The sequence below is a fragment of the Salvia splendens genome, chromosome 5 (genome assembly GCF_004379255.2).
Source record: "Salvia splendens isolate huo1 chromosome 5, SspV2, whole genome shotgun sequence".
NCBI classification, from domain to species: Eukaryota; Viridiplantae; Streptophyta; class Magnoliopsida; order Lamiales; family Lamiaceae; genus Salvia; species Salvia splendens.
This window is the reverse complement of record NC_056036.1, coordinates 20085307-20107082: the sequence shown is the minus strand read 5'-3', so window position 1 is coordinate 20107082 and position 21776 is coordinate 20085307. Positions and strand designations below refer to the sequence as shown.

Genomic DNA, 21776 nt, shown 5'->3' with positions numbered 1-21776 from the left:
CCCTATTCACAAACCAAAATTTCAAATTTGGTTCAATTTAAACTTTGTAAAATTTCAGTCTTTTTATTCAGATCGAAAAAAAAAATCTAAACTGGAAAAAAAAAATCCAAAAATCGGATGCTTAAAATGTGTAAATGTGTGTAAAGTGTGAAGGTGTGTGAAATTTATGTAGCGTGTGTAGTATGTGAAATGTGTGTAGTGCGGGAAATGTGTGAAATTTGTGTAGTGTGTGCAATGTGTGAAATGTGTGAAATCTATGCAGTGTGTGAAGTGTGTGAAATTTGTGTAGTGTGTGTAGTGTGAAAAATGTGTGAAATGTGTGTAGTGTGTGAAATATGTATAGTGCAGGTAGTGTGTGCAATTTGTGTAGTGTGTGAAGTGTGTGAAATGTGTGAAGTGTGTGTAGTGTGTGAAATGTGTGAAATTTGTGTAGTGTGTGAAATGTGTGTAGTGTGTGAAGTGTGTGTATTATGTGTGTATAGTATATGTATTTTGTGTGAAGTGTGTGTGAGTGTGTATTTTATGTATAGTGTGTGTGCACAAATTATTCAAATTCAATTTCATATCAATTACTTCATTTTACCAAATATAAGATTTGGAATTGAATTAGAATTCAATTTCTTCCAATTCCATGTCCCAAAAGGAGCCTACATGTTATATTGAAAAAATACAATCTAGTGGAGTAGTATGTTTTTGTATAACCTCGCTATCCAATAGATTAATATTTATCTTTTAAATTAAATGAATTTGGACAAAGTTGTGCATTTGAAATGCCCCATTTTGTAGGGTGTAGGGTGAGAAGTGAGAACTAAGATTAGTCAAAATCGAAATATTCCCTTCATCCTATTATAAGTGACACATTTTTTTATGATGTTCAACTCTAGATGATACATTTCTAAAAATGGAAACATCATTCTCTCTATTTTTCATCTTTCTTACTTTATTCTCTTAATTTAACTCATAAAATAACACTACAACAAATTCTCGTGTCAAAATAGAAATGGTCCGTTTAGAGTGGAACAGAGAAAGTATAATGTACTCCCACCGTCCATGAAAGTTTGTCCAATTTTTTCATTTCCGTCCGTTCCACAAAATTTGTCTCATTTCACTTTTTACCATTTTTGGTAGTGGACCTCATATTCCACTAACTCTCCATACTCATATTTTATTATAAAACTAATATATAAAAGTATGCCCCGCATTCCACTAACTTTTTCAACTCAATTTTCATTACATTTCTTAAAATTCGTGTCAGGTCAAAGTGTTTAATTGGAGAGAGAAAATGTGGGTGTAAGTATTAAAGTAGAGAGATAAAGAAAGATGAATATTTTAATAGAAGTGAGAAAAAGTGGTTGAGTATATTAATTGGAGAGAGAAAGTTTCTAAAAAAAGGAAATGTGTCATCTTAGTTGGGACAAACTAAAAAGGAAAACGTGTCATCTTAAGATGGACGGAGGGAGTAACATTTATTACAAATACAGATGATTATGAATTTATAGATATTGAGGATATATCCTTTTGTTTGACTACATCCACAAAAGAATAACATCACAACTCCCTTGACTAAAATTCAAAAATAGTGTCAATATGATTAATTATAGGAAAAAGCTATAATCCAAACACCATGTTTGGAAGTCTAGACTATTATTTGGATAATGACTATTAGGTAGATAAGATGGTTTATCTGTGTGATCTATGTTTGACGCTTAGGCCCATCTTGGCGTGCCAAGGCCTGCGTCGAATTAATTCATATGTCCAACTCTGAAAAGGATGGATTAAGAGCGTCCACTCTAAGGTGGACACTTCCAATAGCCCCGCCATTTTTTTTCCACAGCCACTTCGTATTTATTCGCGCCCACAAAAAAAAGTGTCCGCAGCAATAGTTGACACTTTTTTTAGCCACTTTTCACTTTAATTTTTTATTTTCATATTTTAATTCAATTATAATTAAAATTATCGGACTACACATAATTAGAAAAAACGGTTATAATTAAATAAATTAAAATTGAACACTAAATTTTCGTCATATTAAAGTAATGAGAAAATTATACAACGAAAATTTAATCTATAGAAAATCACACATGTTTTTCACGCTGTCCCCCTCCCCTACGTGCCCATACCTCTCAATCAAATCGGTTTGGAGTGTGGCATGTGCTGTGCTCCTGCGCATATCAGTGAAACGTTGGAGCAAATATTCATTACTACGTGGTACACCCATCTAAATCGGTAGGAGGCAACACCGTGACTTGAACTTGCACCATCTTCCGGTGCACAGCGCTCTGCAACAAATCCTTCATCTTCTATTATCATATTGTGCAATATGATACATGTTAACATAATATTCGTGCCAAACTCGTGTTGGGCACCGTATAATGGCCCATCGCGCTTGGAGCACACCAAAAGCTCGCTCAACATCCTTCCTAGCAGCCTCTTGTTTTCGCGCAAAATATTGTTTCTTCGGTCCAACCGGTTGGCGAACGGTCTTGACGAATACGGGCCAATGAGGGTATATCCCATCTGCCAAATAGTATCCCCTGTGGTACTGCGTTCCGTTGGCTACGAAGCTGATTTCTGGACCCTCCCCCCGACACTCATCATTGAAGAGAGGCAATGACTGCAGAACGTTGATGTCGTTGTTTGAACCTGCAACACCGAAATACGCATGCCAGATCCGAAAACGGTAATCAGCAACGGCTTCCAGAATCATCGATGGACCTTTGCTTTTGAAACCAGTAGTGAACTGGCCTTTCCACGCCACCGGGCAGTTTTTCCACTCACAATGCATGCAATCGATGCTTCCTAACATCCCTGGGAAACCGTGCACCAAACCGTACATATCTAGCAGTCTCTGGCACTCATCAGAGGTTGGCTTTCGTAGGAACTCCGGATCAAAGATTTTCCGGATCCCCTTACAAAACTGCCTGAGCACCGTTAGACTAGTCGTCTCACCCATCTGTAGGTATTCGTCGAACATAGCATCCGGTCCGACATAGGCAAGCTGCCTAATTGCAGCAGTGCATTTCTGAAAAAGTAGACATCCCGATCCGGCCAGTGCAATCACTCCTGAGGGTGAAACACATGTACCGCTCCGCCAAATCCGCCGCTATATGGGTGAAGAGTCGTTGCGATATTCTGAAACGCCGACGGAAAATCTCGGGTGGGTAACGGGTTATCCACAAAGTAGTCTGCCATTAGCCGCTGGTGCACTCCGCTATGGTCTCGTTGGATGGTCCGACGATGAGTAATCGCACGAGGGAGCGCGGCCTCCGCCAATTCCGCCGCCCACGTCGCATCCTCCTCTTCGGCTTCCCTCTGTACCTCTTGAATTAGAGAATTCCACGCGTCATTCCGCAAATCGTCCATTTTTAATACCAATGGAATCCACAAATTTTAGTGAGAGAAAGTTTTAATAAAGAGTTGGAATGGTGTGCAAAATAATGAGGGAAATAGGGTGTATTTATAGGTAAATTAAATAAATTTTTAAAAAATGAAGACAAAAAAATTTGTTCGCCCCCCTACCGGTGCGCCGCTCACCACCGCGCTATAGGCCCGCGCGCCTGTCGGCGCGTCCTCGGCGCCTAGTCGCCGATCGCCCTTCAGCCCCAAAAAAAGCATCCGCACCGGGGCGGTCGCTTCTCCCGCTATAGTTAGCCGCCGCAGCGGAGGTTCCGGGGCGGCCGGCGCGCCGTCCCTATAGTGGATGCTCTAACGTCTCAGCCCGAAATCCAGAGTTTTATTTTGATTCTTATTTTAAATGTCGATCATACTTTAATTGTCTTGATCTTATATTAACGTATCTACTAAACTACATATTTTAAAGGTGGATCACATGAGACTATAAATAAGCCAGTAAAAATTAAAATATGTCCTTTTTCCACTAGTTTTTTTTGAAGAATATTAATTTTGAGAAGTTGTTATCTATATTCAGAATAAATGAGTATGGTAGCACATTACAACAGAAGATGGACATGTCAAATGAAGGTTGATTTTAAGATGCGAACAATTAATTACAACTTACCTACAAAGATTTTGACATGTTTTAAGCTACATATTTCAGGGTTAGAAGTAAATATTCATAAAAGAACAATATGTGTGTGAATCCAACTTATGCGTGACGCGAGGCAGACATGTCCTTGGTCGAAAATGTCCGGGCTAAACCTGTGGTAGAAAAATAAGAAAGAAAAAGAGAGAATGGTTGAAATGACGAGCCATATGATTATAAGTAATAAATAAGTAAGAGTAATAAATTGTGAGAAAATTGTAAATAAATAAAGACAAGTATAGTGGACGAATTTATTTAAATACTAGTATGACTTATTTTTAACTTGGGGAGTGTCGGAAAATAGAATTTGCTTTTGAGGTGTGAAGTTGAAATTGAATTTTGAATTTTGACTTATTATTTACATACCAAACCTTAGCCCAACGAGGTCCAGCCCAACTTATACTATGTACACTATCATACGAATTTTGAATTGAGAAACCAAGTTTAATTTTATAATTCGACAAGTGACTTAGTTGGTAATACATTTTCATCTCAATCTCAATGCATATATTGTAGATTCAAATCTGATAAAATAAAGAAAATTTAATTTTATATTCCAAATAAAAAGTTCTGCAATTTTTTAAAGAATTATTTATCAATAAGTTATTACCATTTTGTACACCAACTTTAAATTATTCTAGAAATAATGAACTATTAATTTCATTTAATTTTGAAACAATTGGAGTGACATAATTGTCAATGTTGTATTCATGAATTAAAAATGTAGAAATTATTATAAAATGGAGTAATTTTTAAAAGGGAAATCTTTTATCAAATTGATTTTATCGATTTCTCCTAAAAGCACTTCACCGACACACGTTTGTCCTGAGGCGTAATTGGTGGGAACAAGAACATAAATATTATATTTACGAAATTGAATTTGTCACATTATTCATGTAAATAAAGGTCTTCATTTGATCGAGATTCACGTGTCCTTTCCGTAAAGGGTAATACACTCAAAATTTTTCACATTCAAATTTCAACTACAACATCATTAGAGCACACGCAACGCGTCCCGCGGGTATCTCTTATCTCGTCCCTCCGAGACAAGACAGGCGCGAGACGCGTTGCAGCGTCCCGTCTCGTCCTTGTCTCGCCGAGACGCCTGTCACACCAAGACGGATGGCGCGCCAGCTCGTCACATGCCCGCGCGCTGGCGCCACGCGTGACGCCCACTCGCCGGCCCGCGAGTGGGCTTCGTCACTCTGACGCAATAAACCATTTATTTTTTAAATTTTGAATTTAATAAATAAATAAATAAATAAAAATTAAAAAACGGTAATATGACCGTTCAACGGTCATTTAAAAAAAATTATTTATTTTTTCTTTTTTTATTCTATAAATACTCCTCTTTCACACACACAAATACACATCTATTCTTCTCAAATCATCTCTCTTTCCTCTCCAATTTTCATCTCAAATCATCTCTTTTATTCTTCTCCCAAATTTAATCCATTCATGGATCCATTTGAGCAAATGCGTCGAATAATGGAAGAATCGCTTGAAGAAGATCGACGAAGGGAGGCGGAGGAAGCCGCGCCGCCCCAACGACGATCCCGGACTTACATCCATCGTAACCGGGAGGAAGCCGCCGCAAGGTTAGTACGCGACTACTTCTGTGATAACCCGGTATGGGAAGAGACCTGCTTCCGTCGTCGTTTCCGCATGCGGAAACTGCTATTTCTGCACATCGCAAATACATTGGCAGCCCGGGAAAAGTTCTTCCAAGAAGGGTTCGACGCTGTCGGCCGTCCCAGCCACACGACGCTGCAGAAATGTACTGCAGCAATCCGTCAGCTTACTACTGGACAAACGGCGGATTTGTTCGACGAATACCTCCACATTGGAGAAAGCACTGGGAGAATGTGCTTGATGAACTTCTGCAAAGGCGTCTGGGCAGCCTTCACCGACGAATTTCTCCGGAAGCCAAGCACTGCAGATTGTCAGTTTCTGCTCCACCTTCACGAAGAAGTGCACGGATTCCCCGGGATGCTTGGCAGCGTCGATTGCATGCATTGGCAATAGAAGAATTGCCCTGTGACGTGGAGGGGGTCATACACGAGCGACCACAAAGGCACTCACCCCACCGTTATACTCGAAGTCGTTGCCGACTACCGGCTATGGATTTGACATGCGTACTTCGGGGTCCCCGGATCGAACAAGGACGTCAACGTGCTCAACCAATCCGACCTCTTCGCCGAAGTTTTGGATGGTAAAGCGCCGGCCATCAACTTCATCGCTAACAACCGGCGGTATAAAATGGGGTACTATCTTTCCGACGACATCTACCCGAAGTGGCCAACCTTCGTGAAGACGTTCAACAGGCCGGTGAACGAAAAATAGGCTCTTTTTGCGCAGAAGCAAGAGGCTGCTCGCAAGGATGTGGAGAGGGCGTTTGGGGTTCTCCAAGCGCGCTTCAACATTGTCAAAGCCCCGGCTCGTACGTGGTTTATGGAGAATATGGTTGACATCATGTATACGTGCATAATCTTGCACAACATGATTGCCACCGACGAAGGCCCTGAGGCGGGAAATTGGTTCGACCCTGAAACCCTCGGAAGCTCTACCGCAAGTACTCTGCCTCGCAGTGGAGTGCATCCGTCTATGCAAGATCGGTTGTCTAATCGGGTAAGGACACGTGATTCTACCGCCCACGCCCAACTCCAATATGATCTAATGGAGCACATTTTAGCAAAATTTGGCAACCGGTAGACGCACATGATCTTTCTTCTGCTTCTTTGAGCTTTGAGATTTTGAATTTAGAGAGAGTGAGCGGAAGAAATTAAATTATGTATTTTTCATTTTTTTAGGATTTTCAATTATATATTTTTTAATTTTTTTAGAATTTTAAGTTGTAATTTTATTTTATTTAATGAAATGTGTTTTTATTAATTGAATTTGTTGGAAATAAAAATAAAAAATGAAATTGAATGAATAGTTAAGGGATGAGATGGTTAAGAGACGGATAAGAGATGAAGGGTTGCAGGTGCTATCTCTTAGTTAAGAGATGGAGTGAAAAGTACAGTGAGACCCATGAATAGTTAAGAGATGAGACGGTTAAGAGACAGCGTTGCAGATGACCTTATGCATTTTTACTCCATCTCTGTCATGTTTTACTGATTTCTTCACTTTTAGTTTCTACCACATTTTCGATGCCATCTTAATCTCATTATTCAATAATCTTGGATGCCATCTTAATCTCATTAGTCAATAATCTTGGTTATAATTCAATTTTACTTTATTGTGAGGATTTTGATAACAGCGCGTGGATAAGTTAAATAAGAAGCTATACTTTTGAATATATGATCTTTAAGAGTAGGATTAATCGATCATGTATTAAGGTCTTCTCATAAACTAAAAAGGAAATTTGATTATGCTATTGTTTATTTTTTTTACTAATATATAGAGAAATTATTTTTTTCTGCTAGCATATTTTTAGGTTTGGTTAAATCAAAGTATATTACTGAGTTTCAGAAATTCAAATTCCAACTCCAACATATGGATGTAGCGACTACTCACATTGCATAACTTATTTTTAGGCTTTTAGCTTCTATGGGAACTAGGAGTAAATAAAATAATTCCACTAAGATATGGAGTAGCCTTAAATTTTTAGGTAATTAGTTTCATTTTTCGAGATGCCCACAAATTAGAACAGAGGCCGTCAGTGAAATAAGGAACCATGATATATACATCTGGAATAGATTCCATTTTGAGAGAGTTGAAAAAGCACCATCTCGTGGATATGTTATATATACTTGGTCTAATAACAAAATAAATATTTTCTCCCTCCGCAAAATAATGTTTCATTTTACTATTTTGGTATATATGTAAGTGATTTAAAGTTTTACTTATTTCCATTTTTAGTAAGGTGACCTCACACTACATTAAATCATCACATACGCATTTCATTATAAAATTCATATATAACGTGAGATTATATTTCACTTGCTACTTCCAGTCTATTTTTTTTTTTACAAAGTTAAAAATTTATTAAAATTAGCACTGAATCAAACTGGACTATAAATAGCAATTGGAGGAGTAATAAATATAGGTGATTTTATAAAAGCATACATTATGTTTCGAGGCCAGGGTAATTGCTACCCCACCACGGTATGGGAATATGAGGTCGTTGAAGCCTATTGCTGAGAAAAAATTCCAATAGTATGGGAATATGAGGCAATTGAAACCTATTGTTTGAATAAAACTTTCAACAGTAGTATATAGGTAAAAATTTAGGAATTCCATTTGTCGGCAGCAACGATCTTATTTTGGTCAAAATTGTAACACGTCAAAAATTGTATAGTACTTCTTCTTCAGTTCACAAATACAAGTTCAATTTCTTTATTTTGGTCCGTCTGCATATATGAGTCCCGGTTCATTGTTACTATACATAATAAAATGCCCCATATTCTATTAACTCACTCCACTCATTTACTGTATGTATCATTTAAAACTAATGATGCATCCGTCCCTATGTAGCTGAGTCGCACTTTTTTTTGGGTTGTCCACTGTAGCCGTCTATCTGAGTCATTTCCTTTTTTTTTGGCAAAAAACAACGTTTTTCTCTACTACTTTATTTTCTCTTCATCTCTCTATCTTTTTTCCTTTTCTACTTTATTATTTATTTACTTAACTCACGTAACCCAGTTTTTCTTAAATCTCGTGTCAAAAAGAAATACATCTACTATAAAGGGAGTATATATATATATATATATATATATATAGGGTTGCATTAGTGTGCTAACTAATTTATAGTAATAACTAATAACTTTCAATACTGTGTATTAAAATTATCAGCACAAAAACATAATTATAAAACTCATATTCCACTAACTTTCTTCTACTCACCTTTTTAAATATTTCTTAAAACTCGTGCTAAAAAGAAATGTGACTCTTATTCAGATACGGTGGGAGTTCGTTATTGGAATTTTCCTGTCTGTAGTCATTGAAATCAAGACGCGTGTAAACATAGACGACAATCCAAGGGTATACTCATAATACAGTAATACTGTCCAACTCTAACATGTATATGCCATTTTCTAATAATGTCAACAAATTATTTAGCCATCACATACCATACCTATTTCTCAACTCAACAATCAACAAAAAGCCACTATTTTCAAAAATCTTATCTTCAATTTCATAGTTTTGTTGCAGACGCCATCACCAAAAATCAGATGGGAAGTAACATTGCATTATACATCGCCATTTCTGTCGTTTTCTTCGCCATCTCGAAGATCGTCATGGCAGTCCTGTGCTACCGCCGCTGGAAACGAAGGCAAATGCACAATCAAGATAGTTTCCGAGGTGCTTCTTCTCTTCATCGTTCATTTCCTCGTGTCGAGCGGCTCTCACTTTTTATGCTTTGTTATGTCAGGAGGGAAACTAGTGCTGTTCAGATCTCCCGGGATTAAACCGGATGTGTTTCTGAAGAAGACGATGAAGCTCAGCAACAAGGATATCATTGGATCAGGTGGCTTTGGGACGGTCTACAAGCTCATCATCGATGACTGCATACCTTTTGCTGTTAAGAGACTTAACAGACTAGGTGACGCAGCAGATCAAGATCGCGGCTTTCAGAGAGAGCTGGCGGCCATGGGAGACATCAAGCATCGGAATGTAGTTACCCTTCATGGTTACTACACTGCTCCTCACTATCATCTTCTCATCTACGACCTCATGCCTAATGGCAGTTTGGACGGACTGCTTCACGGTATGTAGTCGATAAAACTACACAAATAATGAAATGTGATCAAATAAAGGAAATTTTTCAGGAAAGTCGCTAAACAAGATGCTTCTTGATTGGTGTACGAGATACAAAATAGCAGTTGGAGCAGCGAGAGGGATAGCTTACCTCCACCACGATTGCATTCCTCACATCATACACCGGGATATCAAGTCAAGCAACATATTGCTGGATCATAACTTGGAGGCCCGCGTCTCTGATTTCGGACTAGCTACCCTGATGGAGCCGGACAAAACTCATGTTTCGACTTTGGTAGCAGGGACTTTCGGATACCTGGCTCCTGGTATGCTTTTTCAACTCTGATTTAGTTTAACATGTGATGTGATGATGATTTTCCAATATCCTGCAGAATATTTCGATACGGGAAAAGCCACAGCAAAAGGAGATGTCTACAGTTTTGGAGTTGTATTGCTGGAGCTTCTAACAGGGAAAAAACCAACAGATGAGACATTCATTGAGGAGGGAACTAAGCTGGTCACCTGGGTAAAATTCTCAACTATCTCGATGATTTTGATCTAGCTACCTATGCAAGGACATTTAGAGCTAAATAATCTTACGACAAGATATTGAGTAGCAACGACAGCATCACTATTTTAGGACAATGATCTAGTACTACATTGTAGGCTCGGCTCTTATCTTACAGCGAAGTCTAGGTTTTGTGATCTTCTTTCAGACACTAAGCGTGCTTGATATCACGTTGTTGCAGGTAAAGTCAGTAGTGCAAGATAAGAGAGAAGAATATGTAATCGACAGCAGTTTGGTTGATTTTCCGGTTGAAGAAGCTAATAATGTATTTAGTATAGCACTGATGTGTCTCGAGGCAGAGCCAACCAACAGGCCTACTATGGCAGAAGTTGTGAAGATGCTAGAGCAGATAAAACCAGAAGATATCAAATAAGAACTTGCAATTGTGCTTCAATTTTATAGTAAATAAAAAAATACATAATTTGTTATTTGCATGTCGAAACTCAAGCTCTTCGGTGGGGATAGAATATGTTGTTAGGAATAAAACTAGCCTTAAAGCTAAAAGAATAACAGAAAATCCACATTTCTTCAATTACTTGAGAGCTGCAGCCAATCCAATACAAGCTGAAGCTTTCAACGACGGGGAAACTGAATTACCTCCAAGAAACACATCAAAGAGAGCAGATGTAACATTTGATGACTCAATGGTAGCATCAACAGAAGAAGGAATTCCTTCAGGTGTTACGAAAACCTGCAAATGTACAGATTAACCTTTTTAACCGTTTATTGAATTAGCGAAGGAAGTCTAAGGAAGACACTGAAGAAATGAAAAATAATAGTAATACAACAATGGCAATAACGATATAATGGTGATATCATACTCACAAGCATTTTTGCCGTGTCCAACCAAGTCAAAAATATGGAAGTTCCTTTCTGAAGAGGACGGCCTTGAAAGATGCCTCGGAATGTAGAAAGTGCAGTTTCATCTACTGGAGTCGGTGATTTAATTCTTGGAGAAAGGGCTTCATCCAAGGCATCCCAAAACGTCTTACCATCTAGATCTCTTACTAAGATAATATGCAGTGATTTCTCGAGAGGAGCTGCACTTCATAAAATGAGTATTAGTGTTCTTCAATAATCTCTCAGGAATTAATAATCATTGTTATCATGATGATTACCCTGATAAATTGCATCAAATAATGACGAATCCTTTTGTAACTCGGCAGGCGAACGTCCTTTCCAAGCATCTAACTTACTGAAGATGGATGGGTTTGCATATAATCCTGCAGCATACACTTTCACCCCAATAATAGCGAACACTTTTTCCCTGTATCCTGATAGTATTACAAAATGACAAAGGTTGTAGCCTCTCAAGTATCAGGAAATAATGACCAGAAAGAACTGATATCAGAAATCAGAAATAACATAAATACATGGTACCACAACTGACCAGTTCCAAGTAATGAGAGTGAGGAAGAACAACCAGGAAGGCTCAGTGAAGTTTGATATTTGACCTTGGTCTGAGGTTCTTCCAAATACTCTGAGCTAACAACTATAAGCCATAACATAAACAGGAGAACATCATTACATTGTGTTTCAGTGTAAAACACATGGTAAAGCAATGTAGAGCACTAGAGAAGATGCTTCAATTTTTTGTGTTTCAATGTAGCATAGTAATTGCAGTGAATACGGATCAAAGAACTCCCCAATCATTTATTAACATGACTACTTTTTACTTTTCAGAACATCCAGCTTTCTTCCTTTTCCATTGGTTGAATCAAATCCAAGTTTTCCAAATGGCTATTCCTTATACAGCTTTAATAATGCTTACTCAGAAAGCATAATCAGCAACACCTGCATTTTCTTTTCTCATTCTGTGCTTTATGTTTGTTCATTCTTCATTAATCATTACCCAGAGTTTCATTGATAAACTAATATCCTAATAGCATTCAAGTTTTCCTCTTGTTATTTATACTCCCTTTAGTTAAAGAATAGACGCGAGGGAGGTTGGCAGGAATAGTAAGAAGATAATGTAGATGGAGAATGGAATATAATGAACTGAAATAAATAATGACATACAATCCTCTTACGAGGCCTTATGGTAAATTAACGCCCTTAAACAAAACTCAAGATTCAACATTGCTATCAAACCTATAGGTACTTATTTATAGGACTCCCAAAATGCTAAGGAAATAAAGATAGACATCTTGACTTCTAATATACAAAGATAAGACTTCTACACTTCTAATAATTAAAGATAGATTTATGGACTTCTAGCTCTCCAACTCTTGATGTGTATCAAATGCACCAATGTCGAAATGGCTTTGTCATTAGGGCTAGGTCCTGACGAAAAAAATGGCCCAAATATTCCAAGGTCGGGCATCAATCTGCTTGCAAACTATTGCAGTCAGCTAAGACAAGGTTTGCAACAGAAAATCCACTCCAACAAGGTGCAAGAGCCGCAACTGCAGTCCTTTGAGACGAAGACCGTCACTAAATACACACACACAGTCGGAAACCATAGCAGGAGGTTGCAGTTGAGATGCGGAGGAAACCGGAAGGAAAAAAATGTGTGGGTTGTTGTATGGAGGGCAGTAGAGAAGACCGTTACAGCGGAAAAAACAGTGGGAACGTATGGAACCATGTGTGTTGTCACAATCAGGGGAGGAGACGAAGCGTTGGACGAAATCAAGGACGTTATTGCAATTGCCAGAGGAGTGCCAACTGGTGGGGCACAGTAACAGTCGCCGTTGTTTCCATGGCTTCTGAAATGGATATCAACTCCTTGTGATCTAGGAGGCTTCCCAAAGCAGCACATTGTTGCATGAATGGGTCGAACTATGATTTTTAAATAGTTTCCTTCTCTAACGTTTGCATCTATAGGTCGAACTGTGATTTCTGAATAGGCAGTTGGCTTTTTCCTCCATCGCCTTCTCTAACATTTCCAGACGCGCATCCATGTTTTGCGTCCATATCCACTTTCAACGTACCAAATTGTTAGAGAACAAAGGCGAGGGAGACTGGCACAAATAGTAAGAATAGAAAATAGATGGAAAATGGAATGTAATGAACTGAAATATTAATGATAAAACAATAATCTTACGAGGTCAATTCCCTCACGAACCCTACTATATATTACTGCCCTTGAACTAAACTCAAGATTCAACATTGCTCTCAAAGATAGACTTCTTGACTTCCACTAATATTTGAAGATATGATTTCTAATAATTAAAGATAAGACATATGAACTTCCAACTTTCCAACTCTTAATGTGTATCACTCTATTAAATAGTTCTAAACATCTTGTCAACAACATTATTCTCATGAATGATATAGAAGCATGCCTCATCTATAGAAAGCTAATAAGCTAAAACTAAAAGGGCAAATGCTATCTATGACTAATCGAAAACACTATATTTTTTAAAAGAATTTGCAAAGCAAGAAATATAAGAAGCTACAAAAGAATCTACAATCTGTACTACGATGTATGGCCTGAGCCTCCAATTCGGCAACATAGACAAGTGAAGATTTTCGCATGGATTACAACAATCTATAAGTAACTATAAACTTTTCAATGTTGTTCCTTTTTTGTCTTTGCACTTAACTATCACTAAATGGTTCTCCACCTAGTTTAAAGGTAATTTGTGATCATTATTATAGTACTCCCTCCATCCCACAATAGATGTTGCACTTTTCTTTTTAGTTTGTCCACAAAAGATGTCATATTTCATTTTTTGGAAAAAGCTCGCTCTCACATTTATATAAATACACTATTTATCTTTCCACCTAACACACAAAACAACTCTCCTAAAATCATGTGTCGTTCCCCAAATGTGCCATCTATTATGGGGACAGAGGGAGTACAATAATGTAAGAAGGACAATAGAAGCCCAATAAATGCCACTACACAGTCTACACATAGTCACATACATACCTAAGCAATACTTGCTTAGTACTAATCTAATACTCCCTCCGTCATCCCTGAAAAGAATGAACTATTATTTCCTTATTAGTCCTATCATGAAAAGTATGGATTTTCTAATTTTGGAATTGTTAAACAACACATTACCCCTACACCTCATTTTATTTACAACTTCTATCGTTACACTATACTACTAATGATATGGAATCCACTCTCCACTAACACTACTTAAGCTAACCTTTATCTCTTTCTTACTTTACCAATTATGCATCAAAACCCTGCCGACTTTTCAGGGATGGGGGGAGTAGAATTTGGTCAGTAGTTAATATAGTAGCCTCTGTTAATGAAAAATGCTACATCACTCTACAAACCATATGCTACTACAATTAAAATCCCAAGTTGAGAAGAAGATTCTAGTGATGAACAGAAATTAGGAGCAGCATTTATACAACAATTAAGGAATGTGTATTCGATTGTTAACCTGGAGAAGAGGAATAGACAATTGGTGAAAAGCGGGGGCGGAGTCGAGCATTTTTGGTGATGCAGAGGCGAGAAGGAAATGCAGAGAAGGATTGGTTGCTGCAATTGAGCGGAAGAGAGCATAATTTGGGGTTTAGATCCGAGGATTTGGAATTGGCAGTAGAGAGAGATGAATACGGAACAATTGCGGATAAGGCTGCAACTGTTGAAGCCATCTGTGTGTGGGAGTGAGTGAGTGAGTGAGTGAGTGAGTGAGTGAGAGAATTTGACAGAATATTGAAGTTTATTAATCCCATTTGCAATTAAAATAAGGTTGAAGTATATAGTCAACATGACAGATTCATAAATTTTTCTGGCCTAAAATTACTACTATCGAATTTTTTACTCCCTCTGTAAACGTCACACTAAACCCTAAATGTCACACGTTGACCCAATGTTTTAAAAATCGGATCGGATTGGATCGGCCGGTTTGATCAGTCCGACTGTAAATCGGTAGACAGTTCGATCCGGTTTACCTATTTAAACCAGTGAGATGTTGAACCGTTAAGAACGGTCTGAACCGGCCGGTCAGACCGGTCCAACCGCAAACCGAAAATCAATTTTTGAAAGGGCTTAAACTCATGACCTCCACTCTAATTAATAAAAGTTCTACCACTCCACCGCAAGGCCCCAGGATAACATAAACACTAAATATTGTTCTACCTAAATCATTAAATTTTTTATTCACACAAACTAGTTCAGTTTCATTTATATTTTTTTATGCATATATAATTATCTTTCTCTAAATTTTAATTCTACTTCACTAATTTTATTACTTTTTTTATATTTTTTGATATATAATTATTGGTTATAGTTTAATAGTACTATTTACTAAATATTAAATTTTTTTAGAGTATATATTTAATTTATATACCCTATCTATTGATATTATAGTATATTTCCATTTAAACTACATAATACTCCCTCCGTCCCCAAAGAGAGAGAGAAAGAGTAGTGGAGAGTGGAGTCCATATTATTATAATAGTATAAGTGCTAATGATAATGGTATAAGTTGTAAATAAAATGATGTGTAAGTATGTTGTTTGAATTTTTTAAAATTAGAAAGTTCATATTCTTTAAGGACGAACGCAAAAGAAAATAGTTCATACTCTTTGGGGAATGAGGGAGTACTAGTTTGTATTTAATTATATATATTTGTTAGTATAATATTATTCTACCCATACATTTTTTTGACTTAATATGAACTTTATCTATCTATACATATAAAATATTATAATTTTCATCTACATTAACTAATACTAGTAATTTGTATATTTTATTTTATTCACTAAATTTTAATATTTATATATACTATATTACTAATTATTTATAAGGTTTAACATTTTTGAAACATATAATTAATTATTTTATCATTTACTAAATTTAATAAGATATATTTTGTACTTATATATTTAATTTTATATATTTGCTACAGTAAAACGGTTCGACAAGTGGTTGAATCGGTCCGACCGGTTGAACCATGGACCAGTAGCTTCGCCGGTTCACTTACCGATCCGGTTTTAAAAACATTGCTTTGACCGATGTGAGCTTTAAGAAAGGTGATAGATTGTTAATTGAAAAAGTTAGTGAAATATGAATCCTATTTTTATACTATATTTTTTTAATAAAATGTGAGGAAAATGAATTGGTGGAATATCTATTATTAAAAAGAGTACAGAGTAAAAAGTAAGTGTAATAAATATTGGCGGACAGAGAAAAAAGAAAACTAATGATAAATAATAGCGGACGAATGGAGAGTTTCTTCAACTTTGAAAATGTTCTTAGAAATCACAAATTTTATAGATGGTGTGATATTACTAACTCGATAGAATTAATTTAAAATAAATTGATCATGTTTGACTAGGCATGAATCTATGTGGATTTGTCCGACTTTTATAATGAACACCATTTTATTCAATGTGATCCCTAATGAATGTGAAGATTTTAGTTCTCTATTACCATACATCTGACTTCTCCTATTTTACTCACATTTTATTATAAAACTAATAAAAATAAGTGAGACATACGTTTCAGTAACTTATTCAATTCACTTTTATTTACTTTTCTTATAACTCGTGCCCAAATCAAATATAACTCTTATAATAAGATGGAGGGAGTATATTAAAACTCGTGACTAATCAAATGTTCAAAATTTTCAGGAACCAAAGGATTAGTTGATTCATAATATATTTTTGGAGAAAAAGTTTTCAATTGGTATCAATAATCCATCTATGCCATAAGTTTATAAACCCAATACTATCCATACACGTGTCAAACTGATATTACAATGCGTGTATCGAGATATTAATTCAATCATATTTTCTATTACAAATAAAACCCCTCCAATCAAAATTCAAGTCGGGGGCAGACAATGAAATTAGACCGCTAGATAAGATTCACCATATGTTTCTCGTCCATTGCTTCTACTTAAATAAATCCTGGGCGATCTATAAAAAGGCAAAAAAACAAAAATCCATGCTGTATTTTTTTGCTCCACTCAATTTTTCCTGCACAAAATGAATACGTTTCGCAACCAGCAGCATCTCCTCTTCTTTGAGAAACTCCTCAACTCCACGACCCACTAACACTTCACATTCTCTCTGCTTTTTTAAACCAAAGATTCAATTTTTACAGCACTGGAGACTTATTCTGCTAGAAAAATGAGAAATTTCCCGAGTTTCTGAAGTGGGCTTATTGCACCTCTGGGAAAAACAAAGGTTGCTACTTTTTTCTAGTGATGATGTCAGTGACATGTAGCAATCTCGAGTTTGGTAGAACAAGGTTGGATTTTGCGGCGTGTGGGTGCTCTTCTTCCAATGTCTCCACCAATCGTGTAGCTGCAAAATATTTTGGAAAGGGGCTGCTGAATAATCGCTGCCGTGTGTTGTCGACCAAGACTCCAGAAGCTTTTCTCAATGGTAAATTTTGTAGCTTGAGATATTGTTTGACTTGATGTAGTTGTAGTTCGTGAATTGTGATAGCTTGATTGAATCTTGGAGTTTCTTGACATTGTTAATAGGGGTTGTTGCTGGTCCTCCTCCTCCAGTTTTGGATTTGGCTGAGGAGGAAAAGGGCCTTCCTTCGATGTCGGATATGTTCGAGGTGGTTTCTGAAGATTTACTAACATTGAACAAGAATCTGCAGTCTGTGAGTTTCTTGATTTTTGATGTTTGTAGCTGTTTATCTTGAGATGTGATGTTGGGGGGGAGACACCATAGAAGATGTTTTTTGTAGTGTGGAGAGGGATATAAATGGCGAAATGATTCGACTTTTGAAAACTGAATTAGTTGTGATGGTTGGAAACTTGCTTTTCTTATATGAATTTAATGATCATCAAATGGAAGTGTTATGTCAATCTTGGTTGTTTTTTATAGTATTCTTCATTCAGGTTCAACTTTGTTACTGTAAATGATAATCTGCAGTAGGTGAGCTTCTTGATCTTTGATGTTTGTAGCTATTTATCTTGAGATGTGATATTTTGGGGGAGAAACCATAGAAGATGTTTTCGTAGTGTGGAGAGGGATATAAATGGCGAATTGATTCGACTTTTGAAAACTCAATTAGTAGTGATGGTTGGAAACTTGCTTTTCTTATATGAATTGAATGATCATCAAATGGAGGTGTTATGGGAATCTTGTTGCTGTAATTGATAATCTCGATCAATTAAGAAGGTTTACTTTTGTGTGATGCAATGGATGAAGCATGAATGACTATTAGTTGGAGTATGTCAATTAGTATTTAGCATCTAGCATTCATGCTTGTCGAATTTGATTTGTTAACACTTGTTGGGGAATCTTTAGTTCACATGAATTGTGTTTTAATATGAGCACCTATCAAACTTAACTAACTCACTGCTGGATATGATTTTTAGATTGTTGGTTCAGAAAACCCTGTTCTGATGTCTGCTGCTGAGCAAATCTTCGAGGCTGGTGGGAAAAGGATGCGGCCGGCTTTAGTTTTTCTAGTCTCACGAGCTACTGCAGAAATTGCTGGTTTGAAGTAAGTCGTACAGGGCGTTCAATCACAATATCTGGCTTCAGTTGACACTCAAGTTGTTCTATTTACTTAGCGTCTTCATGGTTCAGGGATCTTACCAAAGAACATAGAAGGTTGGCCGAGATCATCGAGATGATCCATACTGCAAGCCTGATTCATGACGATGTAATAGATGAAAGCGACATGAGGAGAGGTTAGACCTCTTAAATTTCTCATATCATCCAAATTGTTTCAGTGCTAATACTTTTATATACAACTCCTCTTCAATATACTCATTGACTATAAAACTGCCTAAACAAATTATTCCGAGTAGAGGGAAGGAAGGTCGGGTAGTGGCAGTGGACGGAAAAGGGGTACGCCTGAGCGAGAGAAACAATGGATATCGTTTATGCTTGATCACTCATAAGCTCGACCAAATGTCAAATTTTTTGGAACCTACATTTTCTCTTACAAGTAACACGAAAAGAGAGCACTTGCTGCTGCACTAGCTTGTCTTATTTTACTGATGCATTGCAGGAAAGGAAACCGTCCATCAATTATACGGCACAAGAGTGGCTGTTCTTGCTGGGGATTTCATGTTTGCCCAATCATCGTGGTACTTGGCAAATCTCGAGAATCTTGAAGTTATCAAGCTTATAAGCCAGGTGCACTATAACTTCGCTCGTGACCTTTTGTTGATCATAGCAAGTTACTGAGTATTGGTGTTGCAGGTGATTAAAGATTTTGCGAGTGGTGAAATTAAGCAGGCATCGAGTTTGTTTGACTGCGATGTTCACCTTGACGAGTATCTAATCAAGAGCTACTACAAAACAGCCTCCTTGATTGCTGCTAGCACCAAGGGATCCTCCATTTTCAGTGGGGTCGACAGTGCCATCAGCGAGAAGATGTATCAGTACGGTAAGAATTTGGGCCTCTCGTTCCAAGTTGTTGATGACGTGTTGGATTTCACTCAGTCAGCGGAGCAGCTGGGGAAACCGGCTGGGAGCGACCTAGCAAAGGGAAACCTAACTGCTCCGGTCATATTTGCACTTGAGAAAGAGACGAAGCTCAGAGACATCATTGACTCTGAATTCTGTGAGACGGGGTCTCTTGAGGAGGCTATTGAGATTGTCAAGAACAGCGGGGGGATTGACAGGGCTCGGGAGCTGGCAAGAGAGATGGCTGATCGAGCTGTTGAGAATCTCCACTGCCTGCCCCCGAGTCCCTTTAGGCTGTCGCTGGAACAGCTGGTGAACTATAATTTGGAACGGATAAAATGAAGACGCGTTGCTTAGGCACGCTGCGGTGTGGTGTATAGTTGAGTCTTGATCAACACAATGGGAATATGCATGAATGCAGGCATCAGAAAGAAGGTTTTCTGTTGTATGTTTATAGGTTCTCTTGAACAATATTGGTGTAGCTATATTGCTGCAATTGTGCTTTGTTGCGCACATTTTCGGACAATGGCCGATAGGATAAGTATTAAGTTTGATTCTTGTATACATTTATTCTTCATCAAATGGGAAACTAATAATATTAAGCAGGCCTTCTCTGTTTTTTTAACTTAACTATTGTTGTATATAGGGATGTCAATCCAGCCAGTCTACTGATAAACACGGATTATGTATATTTTTAAGGCCTACATTTGACCCGTTTTGAATGTTATACATGCAAAATATGTTTTGTAATTGCATAATTTATACAAATTGGTATTTTGACGTGTTTTGTGAGAAAAATATGCAAAATAGATTTTAAAAAATACGGAGAGATGTTGAAATTGAAGATTGGAGGATTCAGATGATGTCGGCGGTTCGCAGACCCTAGTGGTCGTCGAGCTAGTCAATGGACGACAAGGTCCTGCATCCCATCGTGAAAAGTGCTTGAGCCAAGACCTCTGAACAGCGGACTGCTGAGCATGGAGAATTCATGGAGCAGTCAGCGGTCCACTAAATTAGTGCGACGAGTGCATTCAACCCTAATTCGCCCCATTAGCTAATTAGAGAATGAGTCTCCAAGTCTATAAATACTCCCTATGGTGCTTCATTACAAAGGTCTATAAATTGAGTACAAAATTCACTCTCGAAGATTTACGCCTTTCAATTCCATAACTAATCATTCATCATTCACTTTGGATATTGGAGCAAGAAAAGAAGAGAAGACTTGAAGCTTCAAGATTCATCCCGTCAGGTTTGATCTAGTGATAGTTTTAATGTTTATTTATTTTTTGTTATGGATTTTATTATCTAGTCTATGAGCAACTAATTTGTTGAATTTTATGGGTTGGAGTAACTCTTCATGTTTACTCCCTCCGTCCACGAGAAATAGACAAGTTTTGTCATTTTGGTCCGTTCACAAAAAATAGACTAAGTTTTAAAAGGAAAATTTTCAACCAACACTAATCCTACACGTCATTCTAAATGTGGACCTCACAATCCATTAACACTTATTTCATTACTTTTTCCCTCTTATTTTTCCTATCTCTCTCTTACTTTACCAATTATATATTAAAACTCGTGTCATTCACAATCTTATCTATTTTTTTGGACGGAGGGGGGAGTATTTAATTTCAATTCTTTATATAAAAGACTATCACTAGCTTCGCTCAATTACGTGGGATAATGCTTCTAGTTGCTTCACAAACAATGTAAAATGACTTGATGACATGTGGAGGCAATCGAGAGAGGGACATGTTAGATTAGAATTGACAGCAATATAGTTCATATATCAAAAAAGACAAACATAAGAGTATCCACATCCATGCTCTTGCCAAGAGCACGGATATGGGCCCGGATCCACCTTTATTCATTTTTAATTCCATGCTCTTCCGCAAGAGCACAACACTGACATCTATATTTTTCCCGCAAGAGCATGCTCAAGGGTAGGGATGTCAATTTAGCCCGCAACCCGTGGGCTGACCCGAATAGCCCGCCAAATTTATAGGGTTAGGGCTGAAAATTTCCAGCCCGATAAAATTACAGCCCGATTAGCCCGCACCCGATTAACCCGCAACCCGTTAGGGCCAGACCCGAAAACCCGATGGGCTGGCCCGGAAACCCGATAAAATTTATATTGTTCTATTTGTTTGACTCTAATTCGACACTTCATTG

General features: G+C 37.4%; 3 protein-coding genes and 1 long non-coding RNA gene across 7 annotated transcripts; 2 read left to right on the top strand and 2 right to left on the bottom strand.

Annotated features, from left to right (window-relative positions):
* Positions 1–9005: 9005 nt before the first annotated feature.
* LOC121804992 lies at positions 9006–10039 on the bottom strand. The gene is made up of 3 exons (XR_006051234.1): positions 9897–10039; positions 9561–9772; positions 9006–9469 (listed from the first exon to the last, which is right to left on the bottom strand). It is a non-coding gene; the product is annotated as an uncharacterized LOC121804992 (long non-coding RNA).
* On the top strand, positions 9088–10689 carry LOC121804990 (receptor-like serine/threonine-protein kinase At1g78530). Of its 4 annotated transcripts, none has more exons than XM_042204734.1 (5): positions 9088–9349; positions 9420–9755; positions 9871–10071; positions 10138–10271; positions 10495–10689. In XM_042204734.1, the coding sequence occupies exons 1-5, from the start codon at positions 9088–9090 to the stop codon at positions 10684–10686; spliced, it is 1125 nt and encodes a 374-aa protein (XP_042060668.1). In that variant the 3' UTR covers positions 10687–10689. The 4 variants fall into 4 exon arrangements, with proteins under 4 accessions (XP_042060668.1, XP_042060667.1, XP_042060666.1 ...); XM_042204733.1 differs by having other exon boundaries at positions 9868–10071; XM_042204732.1 differs by having other exon boundaries at positions 9817–10071.
* On the bottom strand, positions 10677–14933 carry LOC121804991 (fatty-acid-binding protein 3, chloroplastic-like). Its single transcript, XM_042204735.1, has 5 exons — positions 14657–14933; positions 11704–11805; positions 11432–11587; positions 11139–11353; positions 10677–11004 (listed from the first exon to the last, which is right to left on the bottom strand). Exons 1-5 carry the CDS (start codon positions 14868–14870, stop codon positions 10846–10848), a joined length of 846 nt encoding a protein of 281 aa, XP_042060669.1. The 5' UTR covers positions 14871–14933; the 3' UTR covers positions 10677–10845.
* A 2226-nt stretch (positions 14934–17159) lies between these two features.
* Positions 17160–20212, top strand: LOC121803081 (solanesyl diphosphate synthase 1, chloroplastic-like). The gene is made up of 6 exons (XM_042202790.1): positions 17160–17612; positions 17714–17841; positions 18566–18693; positions 18780–18883; positions 19207–19334; positions 19401–20212. Exons 1-6 carry the CDS (start codon positions 17432–17434, stop codon positions 19947–19949), a joined length of 1218 nt encoding a protein of 405 aa, XP_042058724.1. The 5' UTR covers positions 17160–17431; the 3' UTR covers positions 19950–20212.
* Positions 20213–21776: the final 1564 nt, after the last annotated feature.